A 22,041-nucleotide genomic window follows, 5' to 3' on the forward strand; every position below is an offset into this window, starting at 1 on the left:
TTGGCTCATTTTCTGAAACAGACCACATTTCCAGTGCTCCTATGGAGTCTCAATTTGGTTTTGGTATTTTTGGTAGGCCCTACGTTTCGTCCACTATGTACTCTGCCCTTGCAGGTTCTGACCTTGACAATAGTGTTCCTTGTGGCAAATTATTCTGCGTGAAGGGTTTCCGAGTTGCAGGCCTGGTCTGGTCAGGAGCGATTTCTTTTTTTTACCAAAAGTGGTCTCTGAGTTTCAGTTGAACTAGTCTGGTCAGGGAGAGAGATGTAGAAGAGTCTCATCTGTTGCGGCCCTTGGATGTCAAGTGGCATATTGTGAGGTATCTAGAGGACACTGAACCTTTGCATGGGTTGAATCACCTGTTTGTCCTCCATGGCAGTTCTAGACAGGGAGAGCCAGTCTTGCGAGCTACAATAGCTTGCTGGATTTAGGAGGTAGTCATGACCGCATATGTGAATGCTGGGAAGCCATTACCTAGTCAGGTTCGGGCTCATTCCACTCCAGCTCAGGCATTTTCATGGCCATGAGTTAGATTGTTGTCTCCCGTCGACATTTGCTGAGCTGCAACGTGGTCCTCCTTACACACCTTTCCAGGTATTATCGTTTGGATGTGCAAGCCTGGGAGGATGAATCCTTTGCATGTGCCTACGGTCCAGTTTTGACTGGTCCGTGGGCAGCCCCCGCCCTATTCGGGAGTAGCTTGGGTACATCCCATCTGTTTTGGATTCATCTGACTGGACGCTAAGAAATGAGAAATTACTACTTACCTGATAATTTCCTCTTCTTTAGGACAATCTGATGAATCCAGCTTCTCTCCCTTCGCTGCTATATGATTGTATGATGATCCTCCTGTGTGTCTACGTGTTACAGGGCTTACTGGTAAGTGTTACTCCAGTCCCTAGATTAGTGTTATTACATTCTTCTCTGAGCTCAATGTTACCTATTGGCTGATTATTGCAGTGGTTACCTGTTTTTCATCAAGTTTTTTGCTAGTCTGTCCACAGAAGCGTTTGAAGAGAATACTCGTAGGCTGATGTAACTGTAGGGGTGTATATAGTGTGATGACAGTTTACTCCACCTCCATCTGCTGTTAGGAATACATAACCCACTTCTTCTGGATTCATCCGATTATCCTAAAGAAAAAGAAATTATTAGGTAAATAGTAATTTCTCAATATGTTAAAATGCAGCAGTGCCCTTTCAGATCACCTTTCTCTTTTGAGAAAATTGACCATTTAGCCCTACTCTGTCTTCTATCGTTTAATCAGTTTTCAGTCCACAACAAAACGTTGCTCCTGTCCCGTGACTTTTTAGTTTCCTCAAGAGTCTCTAATGAGGTACTTTGTCAAATGCTTTCTGAAAATACAAATACCCTATATCAACTGGCTCACCTTTATCTACATGTTTGTCCATACCTTCAAAAAAAATGTAGCAAATTGTTGAGGCAAGAATTCCTAGTTTTAAGTGGACAAGATTTTCAGCTTGGTATTGAGCAAGTTTCTTTGACTTGTTCGCTTGCAAGCTAAGGGAGAAGGGAGTTGCTTCTGTACTTATTCTCCTTCTCTTCTTTGGGTCTTAGTATGTCATTGGCCATAATGCATTTTGGTGCCATAGCGGCTTATCGTGTTCAAGTGGATGGCATGAGGCCACCATTGTATTGAGATCTAATTGGGCTGCAAAGCAACTAATGCCCATCAACTTTGTAAGTTCAATTTAACAAAGCCACAGAAATCTTACCTAACCTCTAACATAGCAGCTAGTCACTGAAAGCCATTGCAAATAAATAGGTGTTTAGCTGCTTTCTAAACCAAGGCAGTGATGATTCATTTTTAAGTTCTTCTGGAATAGAATTCCAGAAAAAGTGGTCAGCAATTCCGAACAGTCATTTGCGTGACTCAACAAGATGGAACAGTTTGATGGACGAAATATCTAATAGACTCAAAAGGGATAAGTGGAGCATACAACAAGGCTGATAAATCTTAAGCACAGCATTAAAACATCTGATGCTAAGCAGTTAATGACTTTAAAGATAAGAATAAGCATGTTAAACTTGATCCACCACTCGCAGTAACATAATAATGATAGCAGAAAAAGACCAAATGGTCTATTCAGTCTGCTCAGCAAATTTTTTATGGGAGAAACTGCTGCTCCGTGCAGGTTACCCCATGTTTCTGTTAAGGGTAGTAACAGCCATTTTTTGCTGGTTACCTCCAAGCCTTATGTTAAGGGTAGTAATATTTACAATCAAAACCAAGCAACTATCAAAACCATAACAAAACTACTGCCAGCAATATTTTTATGTGGTGAGAAGCCTTCTTGATAATTCAAAGTTGCTTGAAATTGCTTTGCTTTTGCCCTTGGCCATAGAAGCAGTCCTGAGCTTTTTCCCTAATGTCTGTGTATCAGTATCCCAGACCATAAAAGTCAGGACCCAGCGTTAGCTGCTGTCTGAATCCATTCCGCCCCCCCCCCCCCCCTCAGTAGGGAGCCAATGCAAGTTGGAGAGTACACGTGATGTATGTTCTCCCGTTGGTGTCCTAGTTACCACACAGGCAGTGATATTTATGGATTAGTTGTAAAGCTGTCTGTGATGCATGTGGGAGACCCAAGCATAAGGCGTTAGAATATTTGATAAGTGAAATGATTAGAGCTTGAATAGCTAGTCTCAAATCACTCAGTAAGATGGGGTTTAAAATTCCACGGAAGACAGTGTTTCCAGAATACATTTTTATTTTATTTTATTTATTTTTTTACTAGCTGAATGTGTGACTGCAAAGAAAAGAATCAATAAGAATTCCCAAAGTATGAGCCTGATGGGAGATAGGAATATTTGATTTCTGAAAAGAGAATGAATAAGGCAGCTGTCAGTTTTATTCAGATTAAGAGCTGGTCTATTTGTGGCTAAGCAGTTGTGGACTACAGTAAGGCAATCGTAAATCTTGGTCAGAACAATGTGAATAGTGGAAGTGACAGGAAAGTGAAACTGTAGTTAGTATAAATTCTCTAGCTGACATCCAAGTTGGCTGGGTCCTGACAGATAAGAGAGATTTTATTTATATATATGTATATGCAACAGAAAGAGTTGGCCTCCAGATTACAGACTCTGTCGAGGCTCATCAAGGGAGAGCAATGGCTCCCTCAGTGGCTCACCAGTGAGCTGTGCCCGTCGAAGAAATTTGTATAACTGCAACTTGGTTATCAGTTCATATCTTCACATCCCATTACTGTCTGGACAGTCTATCAAGAAGTGACAGTAACTTTGGACAAGCAGTTTTGCATAGTCTGTCCTTCTAGGACAAGCAGGATGGTAGTCCTCGCATGTGGGTGACATCATCCGATGGAGCCCAGCATGGAAAACTTTTTTGTCAAAGTTTCTAGAAGCTTTGACCAGGACACCTAGCATGCCCAGCATTCTGCTATCGCATGTCCATGTGAGGTCCCCCTTCAGTCTCCTCTTTTCCGAGGTGCAGTTGCCTTACGGTTCATGGAGCTCTCAGTTTTTCTTTTCTTTTCGATATTTTTTTCCTAAATTCCTCATCTGGTCCCCCTTCGCGGTCTGTGCTTTCTCAGTGTGGTAGGTCGTTTTTCTACCTTTCTTCCAACTTTGCAATCGATTCCCGACTTTTCACCATATGGTGACTGCGTAACCAAATGACCTCCAAGGGGCATCGGGCACACCTCGATAAGATGGAGAAAGTTTTCGGGGACCCAAAGTCTGCTTCTTCTACTCCTGCGTCAGCTTCATTGACGCCGAGAGGTCACGGGGAGCTCCTTGACATGCTTCTCCTGCCTGTTCCTCTCGTCAGTACCTCCAAAGATCGCGGGGATGGTGACAGATCATCAATGATTTCTCCGCTCTCCCGAACATCAGGATCTTCCACTTCCTCGGCACTGAGGAAAGATCGGGCCGAGCACAGAGTGAGATCCCACAAGCATCGCCACCGGTTGCCATCGACATACGGCTGTGGTTCTGTGCAGCACCAGCAGCTGTCAGGCCGCCATCGAAGTGACACCAGCTCTGCCCCTAGTAGTCTTAGGCGTTCCCCACCAATACCAGTGCTGGACACCGTGCCACCTCGGAGGCCCGAGGAAGAGCTGGTGACACCTCGTCCTTCTCCCTCAGTCCTGGCCACTCCGCTTTTAGGAGGAGTTGGACCGCATGGTGCAGTCTGTGGTGCTTAAGGCTCTCCAGAGCTTTGAGCTGCTGGTGCCACCGGCCCCCATGCTGGTGCCCGAGCCTCTGCCATCGATGCTAGCACCCCTGCTGGAGTGCCTGAACATCCTCCTGGGCACCCTTCCAACACAGCCAGTGCCCGAGGGACCCTCTGTTCCCCAGCGGCCACCGATGCCCCTCATGGAAGTGTTCCCTATTCTTGGGTCCTCTGAGGAGGAAGATACGGCTGGTGCCGTGTTTCCTAGACCACGGTTCCCCGAGCCCTTTCCGGGTCCTTCCAGCCTCCTGCAGCCTCTGGTCCCCTCGATGCCAGGGGAATGGTCTATTCCCGCAATGCGCTCAAGGCCTCTGACATCGGAGCCCAGGACTGATGCCCCTCACGGACCTCACCCATGGCATGCTGGTCCCAGTGAGAAGGAAGGGCCTTGTGACCCTTGGGATGATGACTCCACGGAGTTGTCCTCAGTTTATTCAGGCAACCCCCTCTCGGAGCCCTCCCCTCCAGAGGAGCGGTGCTGGTTGCCCCCCGAGGACCTGTCATTTGCAGGATTTGTCAGGGCTCTAGCTGAGGCCATTCCCTTTCAAGTGCTCACCGTGGAGGATGCGTGACAGATGCTGGAGATTCTCCAGTTCGTCGATGCTCCTAAGGAGATCGTGGCTGTTCCTATCCATGACATTTTCAAGGACCTCCTCCTCCACATCTGGGAGCACCCCATTTCTATTTCTCCCATCAATAGAAAGGCTGATGTTACCTACTTGGTGCAGTAGGCCGTGGGGTTTGAGAAGCGGCACCTCCCCCACTAGTCTGTGGTTGTGGAGTCCGCCCTAAAAAAGGCCCGACACTCTCACACCCATGCCTCCAGGATGTGAGCACAGGGAGCTGGATGCCCTGGGGCAGGAAAGTCTTCCAAGGCACCGTGCTGGTGGCACGCATCGCCGCCTACCAGCTCTATATGACCCAATACTACCGCAGTCTCTGGAAACGGGTCCAGGACTTTGCAGGGGGCCTAAATCAACAACAGGAGGCCCTCTTGGTTATTGTCCTGCTGGGTCTCCAGACCGGGAAGCATGAGATGCGTTCCACCTATGATGTTTTCAAGACTGTGGCCTGTGGAGCTGTGGTTGGCATCCATGCCAGGAGAATGGCATGGCTCAGAGCCTCTGACCTCCAGCTGGAGGTCCAAGACAGGCTAGCCAATCTCCCCTGCACAGGTGAAAACCTCTTCGGGGATAAAGTCCGGGATGTAGTAGCGCAATTGAAGGACCATCATGGCACCCTTCAGCAGCTTTCCGCTAATGCTTCTGATGCCTCGTCCTTGGCCAGGATCCCGGAAGCCCTTCTACAGGCAGAAGAAGTGTTATCCTTCAGCCTCCAAGGCTTGCACACCTCGCACCAGCTCCAGGGTTTGCCCTCGCCAGCAACAAGCGCCTATGCCCCAGCTAACACCCCAGCAAGCCCTGACCACGGGCTTTTGAGTGGCGACGAGGGAGCAAAAGTCAGTTGACTATACCCCTGACATCTGATCCCCCGGTCGGATGCTGGCTCTTGCACTTTTCCCATCGCTGGGAAGAGATCACTTCAGATCGATGGGTCCTCACTATCATCCGGGAGGGGTACTGTCTAAACTTCAGTCTGCTCCCAGAGACCTTTCCCCCATGACCATTGTGGCGTTCGACCGCCCACCAGGTTATACTTCAGACAGACCTCGCCACACTCCTCGTGGTGGGCACAGTTGAACCAGTCCCTCGCCTTCATTGGGGCCGAGCGTTTTATTCGAGGTATTTCCTCATTCCGAAAAAGAATGGGGGCTTGCGCCCCATTCTCAACCTCCTGGGCATTGAACAAGTTTCTCGTAAGAGAAAAATTCAAGATGGTCTCTCTGGGCATGCTGTTTCCGCTCTTCATAAGAGGAGACTAGCTTTGCTCCCTTGATTTCAAGGAGGCTTACGCACACATTGCTATCTGTCCCAGCCACTGGAAGTTCTTCGGCTTTGTGATGGGGAACCAGTACATTACCAGTACATTACCAGCATATTACCAGTACAAAGTGTTGCCCTTCGGGCTGGCATTGGGCCCCCCCACGTTTTTACCAAATGCCTAGCAGTGGTCACCGTCTACCTCAGGCATTGCTCGGTGCACGTGTTCCCCTACCTGGACGACTGGTTGCTCAAGAGCGACTCCCACTCAGGAGCCTTGCATGCTCTGGTCCTGACGGTGCGGACGCTGCAGACTTTGGGGTTTGTTATCAAGTTCCCCAAGTCTCATCTCAGCCAGTTTCCTCAGCTGGACTTCATAGGCACCAGACGAGATATGGCACAGGCAAAATTTTTTTTGCCCAGGGACTGAGCAATCGCCCTTGCCTCGCTGGCTACCCTTATCTAGAACTGCCGGGGGGTACCAGCCCACCTTCTGCTCCACCTGCTGGGCCACATGGCAGCTTTTGTCCATTTGACCCCTCTGGCTCACCTCTGCATGAGAAGGGCCTTTTAGATCTTGCAGTCCCAGTGGTGACAGGTTTCTCAGGATCTCGAGGATCCTGTCATGATCACAGACCCTCCGAGTGTCTATCCTGGTGGGAAGATCTTTCCAACCTGGAAAAAGGACTTCCCTTCCAGACCTTTCCGCCCTAGGCGATTCTCACTACTGATGCTTCCCCTCAGGGCTGGGGAGCCCATATGAACGGTATCCACACGCAAGGTCTCTGAACTGCCTCCAAAGCCCGCTGTCAGATAAACTTCCTGGAGCTTTGGGCAATCCGGTACGCCCTGTGGGCATTCAGGGAACAGTTGTCATCCAAGAAAGTCCTGATTCGGACAGACAACTAAGTTGCAATGTGGTATATCAACAAGCAGGGGGGCACAGACTCATTCCTGCTGTGCCTGAAGGCGGTGCAAGTGTGAACTTGGGTCCTCTTGCAGGGGATGTGTCTGCTTGCCACATACCTGCCGGGTCACCTGAATGTCCTGGCAGATCGCTTAAGCCGCTCCTTTCAGCCTCACGAGTTGTCCCTCCACCCGGGGCTGGCAGCTGAGCTGTTTCGCTGCTGGGGCATGCTGGATGTGGACCTCTTCGCCTCCTCTCACAACTACAAAGTGAGCAAGTTCTGCTCCCTGTTGGGGGACAAGCATCCAGCCTGTGATGCCTTCTCCCTCCACTGGGGGAGAGGCCTGCTATGTGCGTACCCACCTCTGCCGCTTTTGCTGAAGATTTTGCTGAAGCTTCAACAAGACAGCGGGACCATGATCCTGGTGGCGCCCTTCTGGCTACGTCAAGTCTGGTTTCTGCTTCTGCAGGACTTGGTGTGGGCCCCCATCTAGCTGGGGACGGCACTCGATCTCATCTCAGAATCGGGGCACCCTATGCCATCCGAACCTCTGGGCGTTGGCCCTGACATCTTGGATGTTGAGTGCATAGTCCTTCAGCCTCTGGCACTCTCGGACTGCATATCCCAGGTACTGGTGGCATCCCGAATACCCTCCATCAGAAAGTCCTACAGCTTGAAGTGGAAAAGATTTTCCATCTGGTGTGCAGGGTATGACTTGGATCCCTTCTCCTGCCCCTTCTCTCAGGTGTTGGACTGCTGTGGCACCTCTCCAAGTCTGGGCTTTAGACCAGCTCAGTCAGGGTCCACCTGAGTGCTGTTAGTGCGTACTATCAGGGTATTTGCTGGCATGCCGGTTTCCATGCAACCTCTGGTAGACCGGTTCATGTGGGGTCTCCTCCAGCTGAAGCCTCCTGTCACAGCCTGGGATCTCAACATGGCTCATGCGACCTCCTTTTGAGTCAGTGCACTCTTGCGACCTGAAGTTTCTCACCTGGAAAGTTTTGTTCCTGGTGGCGATTACTTCAGCTTGTAGGGTCAGTGAGCTTCAAGCTCTGACCTACCCACCATATATGAAGCTCTTCCATGATCATGTGGTATGCATCCGAAATTCCTGCCTAAGGTGGTATCAAATTTCCACCTTGATCAGTCCATCGTGTTACCCACCTTCTTCCCCAGGCCTCGTTCCCACTTGGGGGAGTGAGCCTTTCATACCTTGGACTGCAAAAGAGACGGCTTTCTTTCTGGATCGTACAGCAAGCCACAGACAGTCCACCCAGCTCTTTGTATCTTTTGATTCCAACAGACTGGGAAGGGCGGTGGGTAAGCAGACCCTATCGACCTGGTTGGTGGATTGCATTGCCTTTTGCTAATACTCTGCTGGTGAGCGGGAGGCCTGCCTGCTAAAGACTCACTCTTTGCAGGCCATAGCGGCATCAATAGCTCATTTGTATGCAATCCCCGTTGCCGAGATTTGCCAGGCTGCAACCTGAAGTTCGCTTCACATGTTTGAGGCTCATTACCGTTTGGACAAGAACGGATGACAGGACAGTGCCTTTGGTCAATCCGTCCTCCGCAACCTGTTCCAGTCCTGAACCCAACTTTTCCTTCCATGCTTTGTGGGAACCAGACAGTCCCTTTTTGGCCCATGACGCCGCAGTTGTTGTTGTGCCCATTGGCACTTTGGTCGGTTGCTCTGGTCCCTATGGTGGCCAGGGAAAGTCTGGAGCTTGGTACTCACCCACACGTGAGGACTACCATCCTGCTTGTCCTAGGAGAAATCGCAGGATATTAGTCCTCAGTAATCCCGCCCACCTGCCTCCCCTCAGAGTTGGGTTCTCCTTTCGGTTTGTATTTATTTTTTTTTTGCTCGTATTTTTTCATCTGTATTACGAAACTGAAGGAGGACCTCTCGGACGCGCGGATTGCAGCATGCTGGATATACTCATTTTTCTGGTCAAAGCTTCTAGAAACTTTGGCAAAAGTTTTCTGTGCCAGGCTCCATCGGATGATGTCACCCACATTTGAGGAGTAACATCCTGCTGTCCTAGGAGAACACCTGTTACAGGTAAGCAACTGCGCTTTCTCCCAGAAGTCTACTTTCTACAGTGCAGTCTGGGTTTGCTTTTTCAATAATTGCTCCTCCATGCAACCCTTGGCTTGGGACTTCTTACGTGTCATGGCTAATTCAGTCCTGCTTGTCAACAAAGAAAGCAAGTTGGATTACCATAAATAGGATTCTCTGTAGACAGCAGGATGAATTAACCATGCTTAATACTAACTCACCTCGTTGGAGAGTTGGCTTCTGAGCTAAATCCAAATTCTACAATCAACTGACTGGCTCTTAAGGCATCACCGACATGGGAACTCCCGTGCATGCCCAGTAGAATAAAAGCTCTATGAGTTGAGAGAAGAGTCCATTTGATGCCATTAGATGACATCACCCCTTATGTTATGGCTAATTCATCCTGCTGTTAAGGAGACCCACATTTATGGAAAGTAAACTTGCTACATCTGAGGCAGAAACCTAGGCTTGTTTCTTTATCTCAAAGACTGTTCATAGGTGCTTGAGAAAATATAATATATTACTAATGGGCATTTCTTTATTTTCTTATTCATATATGTCTGCATGATAGGTAGATTGAAGTCAATCGTGGCTAGTATAATCATATTCATCTTGGAACAATCCCTGGGGATGTTCTGACAGCACCTCTTTGAATAAGATTTCTGCATTTCTCCATGACTTAATCGTACCTTTTCTATGTCTACTGAATCACTTTGATTCAAGCCATCTAGAAAACTTTTATAACCTCATTTTTGTAACATGTCTGCCTGACTTAACCTTGTTAACTGGTCATGTTTTTATCCAAGACCACAAACCTTGACCAGTTCCCAAAGACAATTGTGTCTGTTTTCAATCCATATTCAGGTTAACAAACAGCATTGTTAACAACCCCTATATGTCAACATCCACAAGGTTATTTCATTCTTTCAATCTTTTCAATTTGCAGGCACATACAAAGGTGTTTACTTTTCAGTATTTTATTTCACAGAAGTTACATTCTAACATTCTCCCTCTTTGTCAATTCATTGAATATCTCTTGCATCCAGTATTGTAGATGGCTTTTCTTTCTTTCTGGTCATTTATCTCCCATTCTTTTTCTCTTCTCACTTAAATCATGTCAGTCCTCTAGGCAGATTGGGATTTGAATTGGAAACCTTATCTAAAACTCAGCCCATCAATCCCTTTATTACAGTGATTGAAGTATTCAGGCTAAGTTTCATCTCTACCACCAGGGATGTGAACCATGGGAGCAAGATGCTTTGAGCTAGAGTTTCCATCTGATTCTATGCCTAATTTTCTTTCAGTTCTGCTTTTGACTCCCTAGGGTTGGAAGTCGGGGATGCACAATGATTTGGGGTGGGAAGGCATCTAGCACTGTAAATTAGGTGCATACCATATGCATGTGAAGTGGTGAAAATGCCAACCAAATCCCAAAATTCTTCACCTTCAATATTCCATTGAGTGGATAATGATTTGCAAAATTTTCTGACTTTCTGTGTTTTTAGCGTTACTGTTTTTTTGTAGAATTGTCAAATTGTTTATATTTCATACTGGCTTAAAAAAAAGAATAAATGCATACAAATGAGCCTTGTGCTTCGATTCTTTTGAATGTTGTATGCATTAGTATGGTAACATCTGACCTGAGTAAGAGGCCTTGCTTGTCAACCCTGGTTTCTAGGGTAGGGTAAGCATAAAAGACTGTAGTTGAAGTCATCTGCAGGTGAGGGAGGTGGAGCAGAATCCCAGTAGAGAAAACCCACAAGTTTGCTGATTTTATTTTGGTCTTATTTACAGACGGATGTAGGAGAAATGAGTAAAAATACAGAACTAAAGAAACTTCAGATCTTTGGAGCAGGTCCCAAGATGATGGGCATGGCTGTTGGCATAAAAGAAAGAGCAGGTAAATGGCATACTATGTATTATGCTTCACATTTGGTCTTAAAGATGTGTGTACCTGTGGAAGAGAGTACTGTGAAATGCTTAAGAGGCACTCTTTTTCAAACTTTGTATTATGTCTAGTCACAACACTCCTAAACACATTTTTTTCTGTCCATAAGCAGAACTTAATTAGCCATAACGTGGTTGATGTCATCCAGCAGCAGCGAATGGGCTCTCTGTAATAGCTAGTTTTGCTCTGTTGAGTATGTGTGGGAATTCCTGCTTGGGCATTGCTTCTTGAGCCCTCTCAGTCTTTTTTTTTTTTTTTTGTCTAAGCACAGACATGTACGGTACCTCTATCTCTTTTTTGTTTTCTGTGGAATACTTCTAATTCTATCTTTAAAAAAAAAAAAAAAGCCCTCAAAACAGCATATTTCAGTGCTATCTCCTAAAAAAAAAAAAAAAAAAAGAAGGAAGAGAAGAATTTTTTTCTCAGAATGTTTGGAAAGAAAAAGACCACAATAAGTGGGTTTAAGGACTGTGTGATAGAAAAATGTCCTGAGCCCCCTCAGTCTTCTTTTTTTTTTTTTTTGTCTAAGCAAAGCACGGACATGTACCTCTATCTCTCTCTATTTTTTACCAGTCGATAAGCAGGCTGAATTAGCCATGTTGTCTGGGACATCCTCTGGTGGCCCTGGGTGAAACTTCTTGCCAAGATCACAGAGCTTTGACTGTGCTCCTGCCTCAGTCTTTCTTCTTCAACACTGCTAGCTGCACACGGAGCTCTTCTCTCCTCTCCTCAGAAGACTTTTTCATGCAAGTAAATCACCCAAACAGCACTTTTAAGTGCTACCTTGGTGCCCAAGCTGCCTGGATTTAAATATTGTCAATGCAGCAAGATTATGTCCATCACAGATGGGCATAATTATTGCTACATTTGCCTGGGCCCTAAACATGACCAATCCACCTGTAGGGACTGTGGTTGGATGTCGCCCAGAGACAGAGGGCCCAGAAAATTGTGAGACTAGAGGAGGACGCTAGCTCTTATGCCCCAGCGTTGGGGCATTTATCCCCGGGGCCAAAGACACATCAACCAGAAAAGTCAAAAAGAGCCTTCTCCCTGGGCCCAGAGATTGGAAAAACGAGGCAGAGCCAGGTGGGACATGTTCCTACAGCCCTCCATCTCTCCCATCCCCCAAAGAAACACCAGGCATTGGAGGATGTGTCAGCAAGACCTGCGCCAAAAACAGCGTCAACAGCTGTCGGCAGCGTCGAGATCCACGGACCAACGTAAGTATCAAAACAGAGTAAGCATGACACTCGACGCAAGACCAACTTGACACTTGTGTTTGAAGAAGGAAGGTCCCAACGCACAATGCAGGGATACGTTGCAGAGCCACAATACACTAAAGCATGGCTCCCGAGCCCTGCTTACATTGATGCAGATACCTCCCAAACATAGGACGATACAGAACCACGTATCGAAGCATCTATCCATATTGCACACGACATAGACGGGCCGTGTGTTGAACCCGATGGTGGGGAAGCACAAACCTCTCAAGAAGCAGGCTTCTAACAAAGGGAAACCAAAGAAGGATCCTCAAGTGATGGTCTTGCCGGAAGAGCTCCTTGAGCTAGGTTCTTAGATGTGGAGCCGCTCTCAGATGACCATTTTTCTGTGGGATCCTCTGGTTCAACCCAGAGAGTGTACTCTGAAATATCTTCGGTGTCAAGAAGGAAGAGGTACTCGCCTCAATTACAGGAGCCCCTGGCAAAAAGGCACAAACTGTCCTACAAGGACGAGAATCCAACAGAACACGGTAGGGGGCCTGATTCCACCATCCTCTTAGCCTCTGTGCCTCCACCAACCAGAAGGGCCAAGTCTACCCTGGACAAAGGGGCAGGAGGAACTCACACCCACTGTCCAGAAGAAGAGACAGCAAAATCCCCAGAGAGGGGAGGATTAGCTTCCCAAGCGATGTCTCAGATCGCCTGAATTCTGAGCAATTTCTTCACGTCCCAGGAGAGTGGCAAGCAAGGGTGTCAACCACCCAGCCCCTCGATGGAAGAATTCTCCCCTACAAGGGAGTCCCCATCCCCACAATGGGAGGATTGTAGCCCACAGGATGAGACGGTGGACCCCCATCCACAGTTCTCCCTGCAACCAGACTCGGAACCCAGGGACTCCCCACCTCCCCACCCCAACTTCACCGGAATCCTCCACGTGAATCCCATTGGACCCGCCAGAGGAACCACCGGAACTGTCTTTGCCCCCAGAGGACCTATCATACTCTAAATTAGAGAAGATGGGGGCATTTCTGAAGATCAAGACCAAAAAGGTGCCAGACCCAAGAGCGGAGGTCTTGAGGATTTTAAAGATCTTCTAGGATCCAGCTGAGTTTACAGCCTTGCCCTCCCATGCAGTCCTGGACGCTATAATGGACAAGACCTCAGAATCCCCCTTCTCGGGGCCAGCAGCGATCAGGAAAACTGACCTTAAGCTCCAGATGAGGAAGTCCCCTTATGCCGGAACAGTGCAACTGCCACTTGCTTCTGTAGTTGTAGAACTGGCCATGAAGAAGTCTAAAAAATCTAGGCTACACTCGAACCCTCTGCCAGGTAGGGACAACCATTACCTGGATGAGTTCAGAAGGAAAGCCTTCCAAGTGGTAATGCTGAATGCCAAGATTCAGCAACATCAATTCTGCATCACTCAATACTTATACAAATGTCCACAGTCCCTCAAGCTGCATTTCACGGCTGACACATCAGACAACGTGCTGCCTCAGCTCTTCATGGATCTGGAGGAAGGATTGCGCCAACTCCTTTACATGGTGTATGAAGCGTTTGAAACATCGGTGGTGGTCGCTGCAGCTTGCAGAATGGCCTCGATGAGGGCCAGCAACATACGTGAAGATGTCCATGAGAAGCTGGCAGATCTGCCATGTAAGGGGAGACAAGCTGTGGGAGACAGTCTCCTAGTCTTGTTCCTAGCTTCCCTGATGGAACAACATCCCACTGCCAGGAGATATTACTCAAACTACAGGAAATCTTATTATCAAAGGCGCCCTTTCTGGATGGTTATGTTTAGTTAGCACCTAAGTTCTATGTAAACCGGTCTGATATGAATCTTGTCATGAAGTTCGGTATAGAAACATGTTAGTTAAATAAATAAATAAATAAATAAATAAATAAATAAATAAATGTACACACCTTATCTTACACTGGCATTCCAGCAGCCTAGGCAGCAGCCACAGCCTTCACAGCCCAGAAATAGGCCAAGGGGCCAGCGTCAGCAGAGGCAACAACAAGGCACCAACTAGAAGCCACAACAGGGTTTTTGAGGAAAGCCCGACCATGGCTACCACTATGGGTTGGGGGCAGAATATACAAATTTTATGGCTCTTGGGCGGCAATCACATCGGACCATTGGGTATTGAGCATTGTCCGCGAGGGGTACAGGCTGAACTTCAAAAGGAACCTGACTCTCCTGCAACTGGTTCCTTGACCACAGGACTGCCTACACGAGTGACTATTGCTAGAGGAAGTGAACTCACTACTTCAACAGCAAGCAATCCAAATGGTGCCTTCACACCAGTGCAGTAAGGGTTTCTCTTCCCAATACTTCCTCATTCCAAAAAAATCAGGAGGTCTCGGTCCAGTTTTTTGGATTTACTGGCCCTCAATAAATTCATCGCAAGGAGAAGTTCAAGGTGACATCCCTCAAATCCATTCTGCCTTTTCTGCAACTCAACGATTGGATGTGCTCACTGGATCTCAAGGATGCTTACTCCCACATTCCAATGCACCATTTTTTATGGTGTTACCTATGTTCCGGGTCAGTGCACGGCATTACCATTACAAGGTCCACCCTGAGAATTTTCATAGTGTTTTGTGGTAGCAGTGGCCCACCTGAGAAGGAAGGAGATTAAACTGTTCCCTTATCTGGTCAGTTGGCTTCTGGTGGCATCAGAGGCGAGTATTCTTCAAACACATTTAAGGGACACAATAAATTGCTAGAAGGGCTAGGATTCCTAATAAACTACAAGAAATCCAGCCTTTAACTGACACGCATTCTTCAGTTCATAGGAGCCATTATGAACACCATCGTGGGGAAAGCGTTCCTGATGGGAGACAGGGCTCAGACCCTTCGCACTCTAGCTACACAACTGAAGAATTGTGTATGTCCCTCTGCACATCAAAATTTAACTCTTCTGGGATACATGGCAGCGATATGTGGGTCCCACACACTCGACTACATAAAGGCTTAATGGACCCAATTCACTTAACCATTGTCCAAAGTGGTGATACTAACCCGGGCCATGCAAAGAGACATTGCATGGTGGCTGTTCCCGCCAATCCTTACTATAGGAGCCCCATTCCGCAGCCTGGCACACCAACTAGTTCTGACCACAGATGCATCAACCAGAGGTTGGGGAGCTCATTTAAAGCAATTAAAGACGCAAGGTTTATGGTTGCCATCAGAGAGAACCCAACAAATCTCCTAGAGTTGAAAGCGATAAGGAATGCCCTCCAAATGTTCTGCAACCATCTTTGAGGAAGAAACATCATGGTCCACACAGACAACCAGGTGGCCATGTTTTACATAAACAAAGAAGGAGGGTCAGGTTCCTGGATCGTATGCAGGGAATTGATTGAGATCATGGAATGGGCAGAGGCACACTGTCTCCCTGCAGGTGACCTTTCTCCCGGGGATTGTGAACACTGAAGGTGGCAGACTCTGCAGGATATTCCATCCGCACGAATGGGCTCTCAACAAGAAGGAAGCGGATGATTTCTTCGCGGCAAGAGGTTTCCCAAGCATGGACCTCTTTGCAACAATACTCAACAGGAAGGTTCGAACGTTCCGCTTGGTCTATCCCAGCCAGGAACGATTTGCACAGGATGTGTTCCTCATCCCTTGGTTGGAGGGACTCCATTATGCTTACCCTCAGATACCGCTAATATCCCAGACGATCCATAAATGCATTATAGACATAGCAGACCTGATCCTTATCGCTCCAGCATGGCTAAGATAACCTTGGTACGCCTATCTAGTTTGGCTATCCATCTCGTTGGGAGACAGCAGGGATCTATTGACCCAGGAAGGGGGCATGCTGCTACACCCCATGCACTCCTCACTTCATCTCACCGTTTGGAGATTGAGAGGTCAGTATTGAATCACCTGCAGTTGTCCACAGGAGTCCAAAACATTTTAATCTCAGCTAGGAAAGTTTTTTTTTTTTTTTTTTTTCCCTTGTGGAAACTATCAAGGCAAGTGGCAGCATCACATGGCCTAGTGTTTGAACAAGGGAATAGACCCATTCTCCTCACCCGAAGCTCTATTAGAATACCTGCATACACTCTTATCAGTCAGGGTTGGCGACAGCATTCATCAGGGTCTATGTGAGTGCCATAGTGGTGTATCATAACCCATGCAATGGCCTTCATGTTTCGAACCATCCTCTGGTGTTATGCTTCATGAAAGGGATCTTGAAACTGAGGCCATCCATAATAAAACCTCCAGTGTTCCTTGGGACATAAATCTGGTTTTCAAGCAGTTCATGCTGCCGCCCTTTGAACCCATGGACAGTGCTCACATGAAATATCTAACTTGGAAAGTAGTATTCCTGGTGCCATTGACTTTGGCAAGACGAGTTAGTGAGCTATAGGCCCTAGTTTGCTACCCTCCATATTTGCATTTCCACTGTGATAAGATTACCTTGAGAACTCATCCCTCTTTCTTACCTAAGGTAATCTCCGCTTTCCACTTAAACCAAACTATCACATTACCTACCTTCTTTCCGAAGCCACATAAAAATAACGGGGAGAGACTCCTCCACGCAAAAGGGCACTGGCTTACTACAAGCAAAGGACACAGCCAGAAGGGAGAACTTCACAACTTTTTGTGTCCTTCAACCCAACTGCACCAGGACTTCTGGTTGCAAAGCAGACTTTATTGAATTGGAAATCCCAGTGCATTCACTTAGTACTCAAGTCGCTTGACACAACTTTCTGACCCGGTCAAAGCACATCAAGTAAGAGCAGTAGGGACTTCAATTGCATATCTTCATGATGTGCTGGATATATGCAAAGCAGCCACGTGGTCATCTTCTGCATACTTTGACATTGCACTACTGTCTGGACAAACAGACATCTTTGGACACAACTCTGGGTTCAGCAGTATTGAAGCACACAACCAGACGATGAGGCTATTCATCACAGTTGTGGGTTGCGCACTCGAGGACAATTACTTCTCTGAGGGCTAGACACCCACTCCTGCATCGGCATACCACAGTGTGTGGCAGTCAACCCTGAGCTGGCAACTCCCAGACAGCATGGCTTATCGACAGGAAAAAAGCAAGTTTGCTTGCTGTAAACAGTGTTTTCCGTAGATAGCAGGATGAATTAGCCATGCTAACCCCCCCACCTCCCTGGGTAGCCTCCCCATTCCTGCTGTGCTGGATAAGCTGTGTTACAGGCTGAGGAGAAGTGGAAATCGCGCGGGAAGACCCGCACAGGCGCAGAGTGTCAAAAGCTCTGTGATCTTGGAGAGGAGCTCCACCCAGGGCCACTGGAAGACACCTGAGACAGCACAGCTAATTCATCCTGCTGTCTACGGAAAACACAGTTTATATTAATCAAACTTGCTTTTTTCTGTGGAATATTTCTAATTTTATCTTTAAAAAGAAAAAAGCAGCCCTCAAAACAGCATATTTCAGTGCTATCTCATCTCCTAAAAAAGAAGAAAGTGAAGAATTTTTTCCTCAGAATGTCTGGAAAGAAAAAGGCACAGTAAGTGGGTTTAAGGGCTGTGTGGTAGAAAAATGTCCTTTACAGATGACCACGACTTCTGTTACCTTTGTTTAGGTTCAGACTATAAACAAGCCAGTTGTTAGATTTGTGGACAAATGTCCCCGTCAATGCAAAGATCCAGGGTCTGGAAAATGTAGGAACTGCACAAGTGTCAAAAGCCACAGGGAGGGGGTTACAGCTGCATATGCTCAGGAGAGCATGCTGGAAGCTCTGTAATCTTTGAGATCAAAGTTCTGTGCCGGGCTCCATCAGATGATGTCATCCATGTGTGAGAATTGACATCCTGCTGTCTTCGGAGAACACCTGTTACAGATAAGCAATTCTGCTTCACAAATGAGAATGTGGTAAAATTCCATTTTTGGTGCCCGAGTAGCAAGGAAACTTAATCTCAAATACTGATTAAAAAATCCCTATGTTTTGGAATTGTACAGTTGCCCCACCAATCAGTTGTGATGGAATCAGCTCTTAAAAGAGTAAAAAATAAAACAAAACATATTCAAATACTCTACCAGGAAATGATCCTAGGAAACTGGACAATTTTAGCAAGAAAATATTTCAAAGCTCCATGCTTAATGCACAGATTCCTGCTTTACCGCTACATGGTTTGCACGATTGTATACAAAAACTAACCCTTTTCTTCTGGCCAGTGATGGTGGAATGTAATACCCTCAGCCGCACTTGGATGCTGAAGAGTGTATACTCCATCTGATTTGATCTGTCTACAAAGCATTGGATACTACTAACTGCTCCTCCTCCAATTCCATTGCAGCTCACTGCATGGGCTCTTTGTGAGCCGATATACTTTGCAAGGATATCCATGAAAACTTATCAGATGTACCCTGCCTGGGTGATAACCTTTTTGGAGAAAAGCTCAGAGAAATAGTAGTTCCAATAAAGGAGCAGCATGTGGCAGTGCAGTCTCTTTCCACGGGACCTAAACAGTCTGGTTCGGCATACTTACCTTGCTTTTAAAAGACAATATTTCCAGAAACTTCTCTTCTGGCTATTGCAGTGCTACGGGATGTGGTCTCTATTTCTGCAACATCAACAACATCCAACTCATCCTTGACAGCAAGAACACAGTGAACAAAAACAATGCAACAAGTCCAGTCCAAGTCTGGGCCAAGTGTTTTTACCAGCTTGCAGACCCAGCAACTATCCTCCCCAGTAGGGAAGAGAATCCATCACTACCTAGAGAAGTGGCACAAGTTCAAAGGACAGCTGGGTTTTCAAGATTGTGGAGTTTGGATGCTGTTTGCAATTCTCCCAGCTTTCCATGCTTCCTTATTGCTAAGCCTTCAATCCAGATCTGTCTCACTTGACGCAACTCTTCCTGGAAGTGGGCTTGCTCCTCAAACAGTGAACCAATAGAACCAGTTCTACTCCTGCTACTTCCTCATACCCAAGAAATCTGGGGAAATGAGATCCATCCTGGATTTAAGAAGTCTGAACAAGCATGTACTCTGAGGAAAAATTCAAAATGAATTCCCTCCAAACAATTCTCCCCTTCATCTAGAAGGGGGGAGTGGATGTGTGCTCTAGATCTAAAAGATGCTTATGCTGAAATTCCTATCCATCTTTCCCACTGTCAGTACCTGCACTTTATGGTGGATTCTTCTTGTTGAATACCTTCAGCCTGTCAGCAGTTCTGAGGGTATTTACCAAATGCCTAGTTGTGCATCTATGACTTTGGATTATCAGTCTTCCCATACCTCCTTGCAGAAAACCATACAGCTCTTATAGTTGTTCGACTTCCTCATGAACTTTGAGAAATCGACTTTGATTCCCTTCCAGAAAATCAAATTCATAGTCATAGATAGATTTTCTGCAGGAGAGAACTTCCCATCAGATCAAGTGCTAACTCACTGGGCACTAATTGACTGTTGAACACAAATCGGTCCACAGCCAGGAAGGTATTCTTGGCCACATGGCAGCAGCAATCCCTGTAGTCTTACTGACACATCTACACATATGTCTCCTATAGTGTTCCCAGGGGACCAGCTAACTCAGTTCCTAACAACCAAAGTGGAAATTTCAACATAAATGAAATAGAAATTTTTGGTGGCTAGATCTTCTTCTTTAGGAAGTGGCACCACTATAACTACCTCCTCACCAAGTAACCGTGGCCACAGATGCTTCTACAAAGGACTGAGGGGCTCACACAGGCCTTTTTAGGATTCAGGGGACATGGTCATTCCTAGAGAAACAATTTCAAATCAGTCTCCTTGAGCTGAGAGTGATAAGATATCCTCTAACAACTTTCACTCCCATCCTTAAGGGGAAGAGCATTCTCATTCAAATAGGCAATCAAGTTACTATGTTCTAGGTGACCAAATAAGGAGGCACAGGATCATGGCATTGTTGCCAAGAAGTGTTAAAGAAATGGGAATGCATGCAAATATTACACTGTCCTGTAAGTGATCTGTCTTCCTGGAATCTCCAACACATTGGCAGTTCACTTTAGCAGGATCTTTCGACTATACAAGTGGTCTGTCCAGCAATCAACAGCCAATAGACTGTTTAGTCTCTGGGGATTTCCAACAATCTGTCTGTTTGAGTTGGAGGAAAACAGAAAACTAGAAAAGTTTTGTTCCATGCTTTCCAGCAAACTCAGATCCACTCAGGATGCTTTTCTTTCTTTCTTTCTTTTTTTTTTTAATGTAATTAAAGTGTTTATTCAAACCAGACAATCAAATACAAATTGTCAAAGAAAAGGAAAAAAGAACTACAGATCACAATACCAAAACATAGCCTAATACATTGTCACAATTCCTTCCCAACATGGCTCATTTGTCAAATACACATTACATAACTCAAAGATTCCCTTTGTCAAACAAACAGACTACATTTGGTATTTTTCTGGGAAAAACCAGCATAAGGCTAAGAAGGTTATATTATACTATATAGTAAAACACAATTCTTTACTACAATTTTTACCTTCCTTCCCTTTCATTTTCTTTTTTCCCATATCACCTTACCCTCCCCCTCTTTTTAATATTATCATCTTACCAACAAAGGGAATTGCACAACTGATTAGAGAATCAGTCCGAAGCCAGTGGGGTCACTACTTTTAGATGGGCTTTACCAAAGATCTTTCCGTTCACATAGGATGGCCAAAGTAATTCAAATTTACCCACTTGCTTCTTTTTCACTGCTGTTAGTTTGCTCATATAGTACTCTACCTAGTCATAACCCACCATTGACAGCGAGGTTAATGTGGAATCCTTCCATTGACAAATCACTTCATATCTGGCTGCCAAAATGATTTGTTGTGCCACAAATCATATTTATCACTTTCAAAGTTGAGTACATTCAAGAGCAGGGGTGGGCAATTCCAGTCCTCGAGGGCCACAAACCTGTCGAGGTTTTAGGATATCCTAATGAATATGCATGACATAGATTTGCATACAACTGAGGCAGAGTGCATGCAAATCTCTCTCATGCATATTCATTAGGGATATCCTGAAAACCAGACTGGTTTGTGGCTCTCGAGGACCGGAAGTGCCCACCCCTGTTCAAGAGGTAGACTACTGGACTCAGGAATTTTCTTTCCCAATATATCATATATAAGTTGAACAATCATGTCCCAGAATTTCTCCACATAAATGCACTCCTACCACATATGAAAAAAAAGTTCCCTGCTTACCACACTCTCTCCAGCACTTGTCCTCAAATTTAGGTTATAGCTTATGCAGACTGACTGGAGACATATACCACCTATATAGCAATTTATAACTATTTTCTACAAGATTAGCGAAAATAGAGCCCCCCCTTTTTTTTTTTAACCTGCCCAAAGCACATCCCCCGCCCATTTTCACCCAGATCCATCCCTAAATCTTTCTCCCACGCCACAATATGAGAAGGCTTATATTTCAAAACTCCATTTAGTAAGGCATAAAGTTTAGATATATCCCTAGTTACCCTATGAGCTTGACCAAAATAACCTTCAAATAGTGATTTTTCCCTTTCTTAACTCTTCTGCCATCTCCTTAGACTATACCTAGTTCTCCACCTGCAAGTAAAAAATAGTGGTCTGCCTTAGAGAGACCAAGGAACCTCTGAGTCACCTCAAAATACAAAATCTGATGTCCATCCCAAATGTGTTAAAGCCTAGAGCAGGGGTCCCCAAACCTTTTACACAGGGGGTCGGTTCACTGTCCCTCAGACCGTTGGAGGGCCGGACTATAAAAAAAAAATCTATGAACAAATCCCTATGCACACTGCACATATCTTATTTTAAAGTAAAAAAAAACAAAACAGGAACAAATACAATATTTAAAATAAAGA

General features: G+C 46.0%; 1 protein-coding gene across 2 annotated transcripts in view; it reads left to right on the forward strand.

Annotated features, from left to right (window-relative positions):
• KDM5A (lysine demethylase 5A) overlaps positions 1 to 22,041 on the forward strand; it is a 331,505-nt gene that overhangs the window by 53,012 nt on the left and 256,452 nt on the right. For both annotated transcript variants that reach the window (XM_029599940.1, XM_029599941.1), the window contains one exon: positions 10,855 to 10,960. In XM_029599940.1, coding sequence (XP_029455800.1) covers positions 10,855 to 10,960 — 106 coding nt within the window. The remainder of the gene's footprint in view (positions 1 to 10,854; positions 10,961 to 22,041) is intronic.

This window comes from Rhinatrema bivittatum, chromosome 4 (genome assembly GCF_901001135.1).
Source record: "Rhinatrema bivittatum chromosome 4, aRhiBiv1.1, whole genome shotgun sequence".
Taxonomy (NCBI): domain Eukaryota; kingdom Metazoa; phylum Chordata; class Amphibia; order Gymnophiona; family Rhinatrematidae; genus Rhinatrema; species Rhinatrema bivittatum.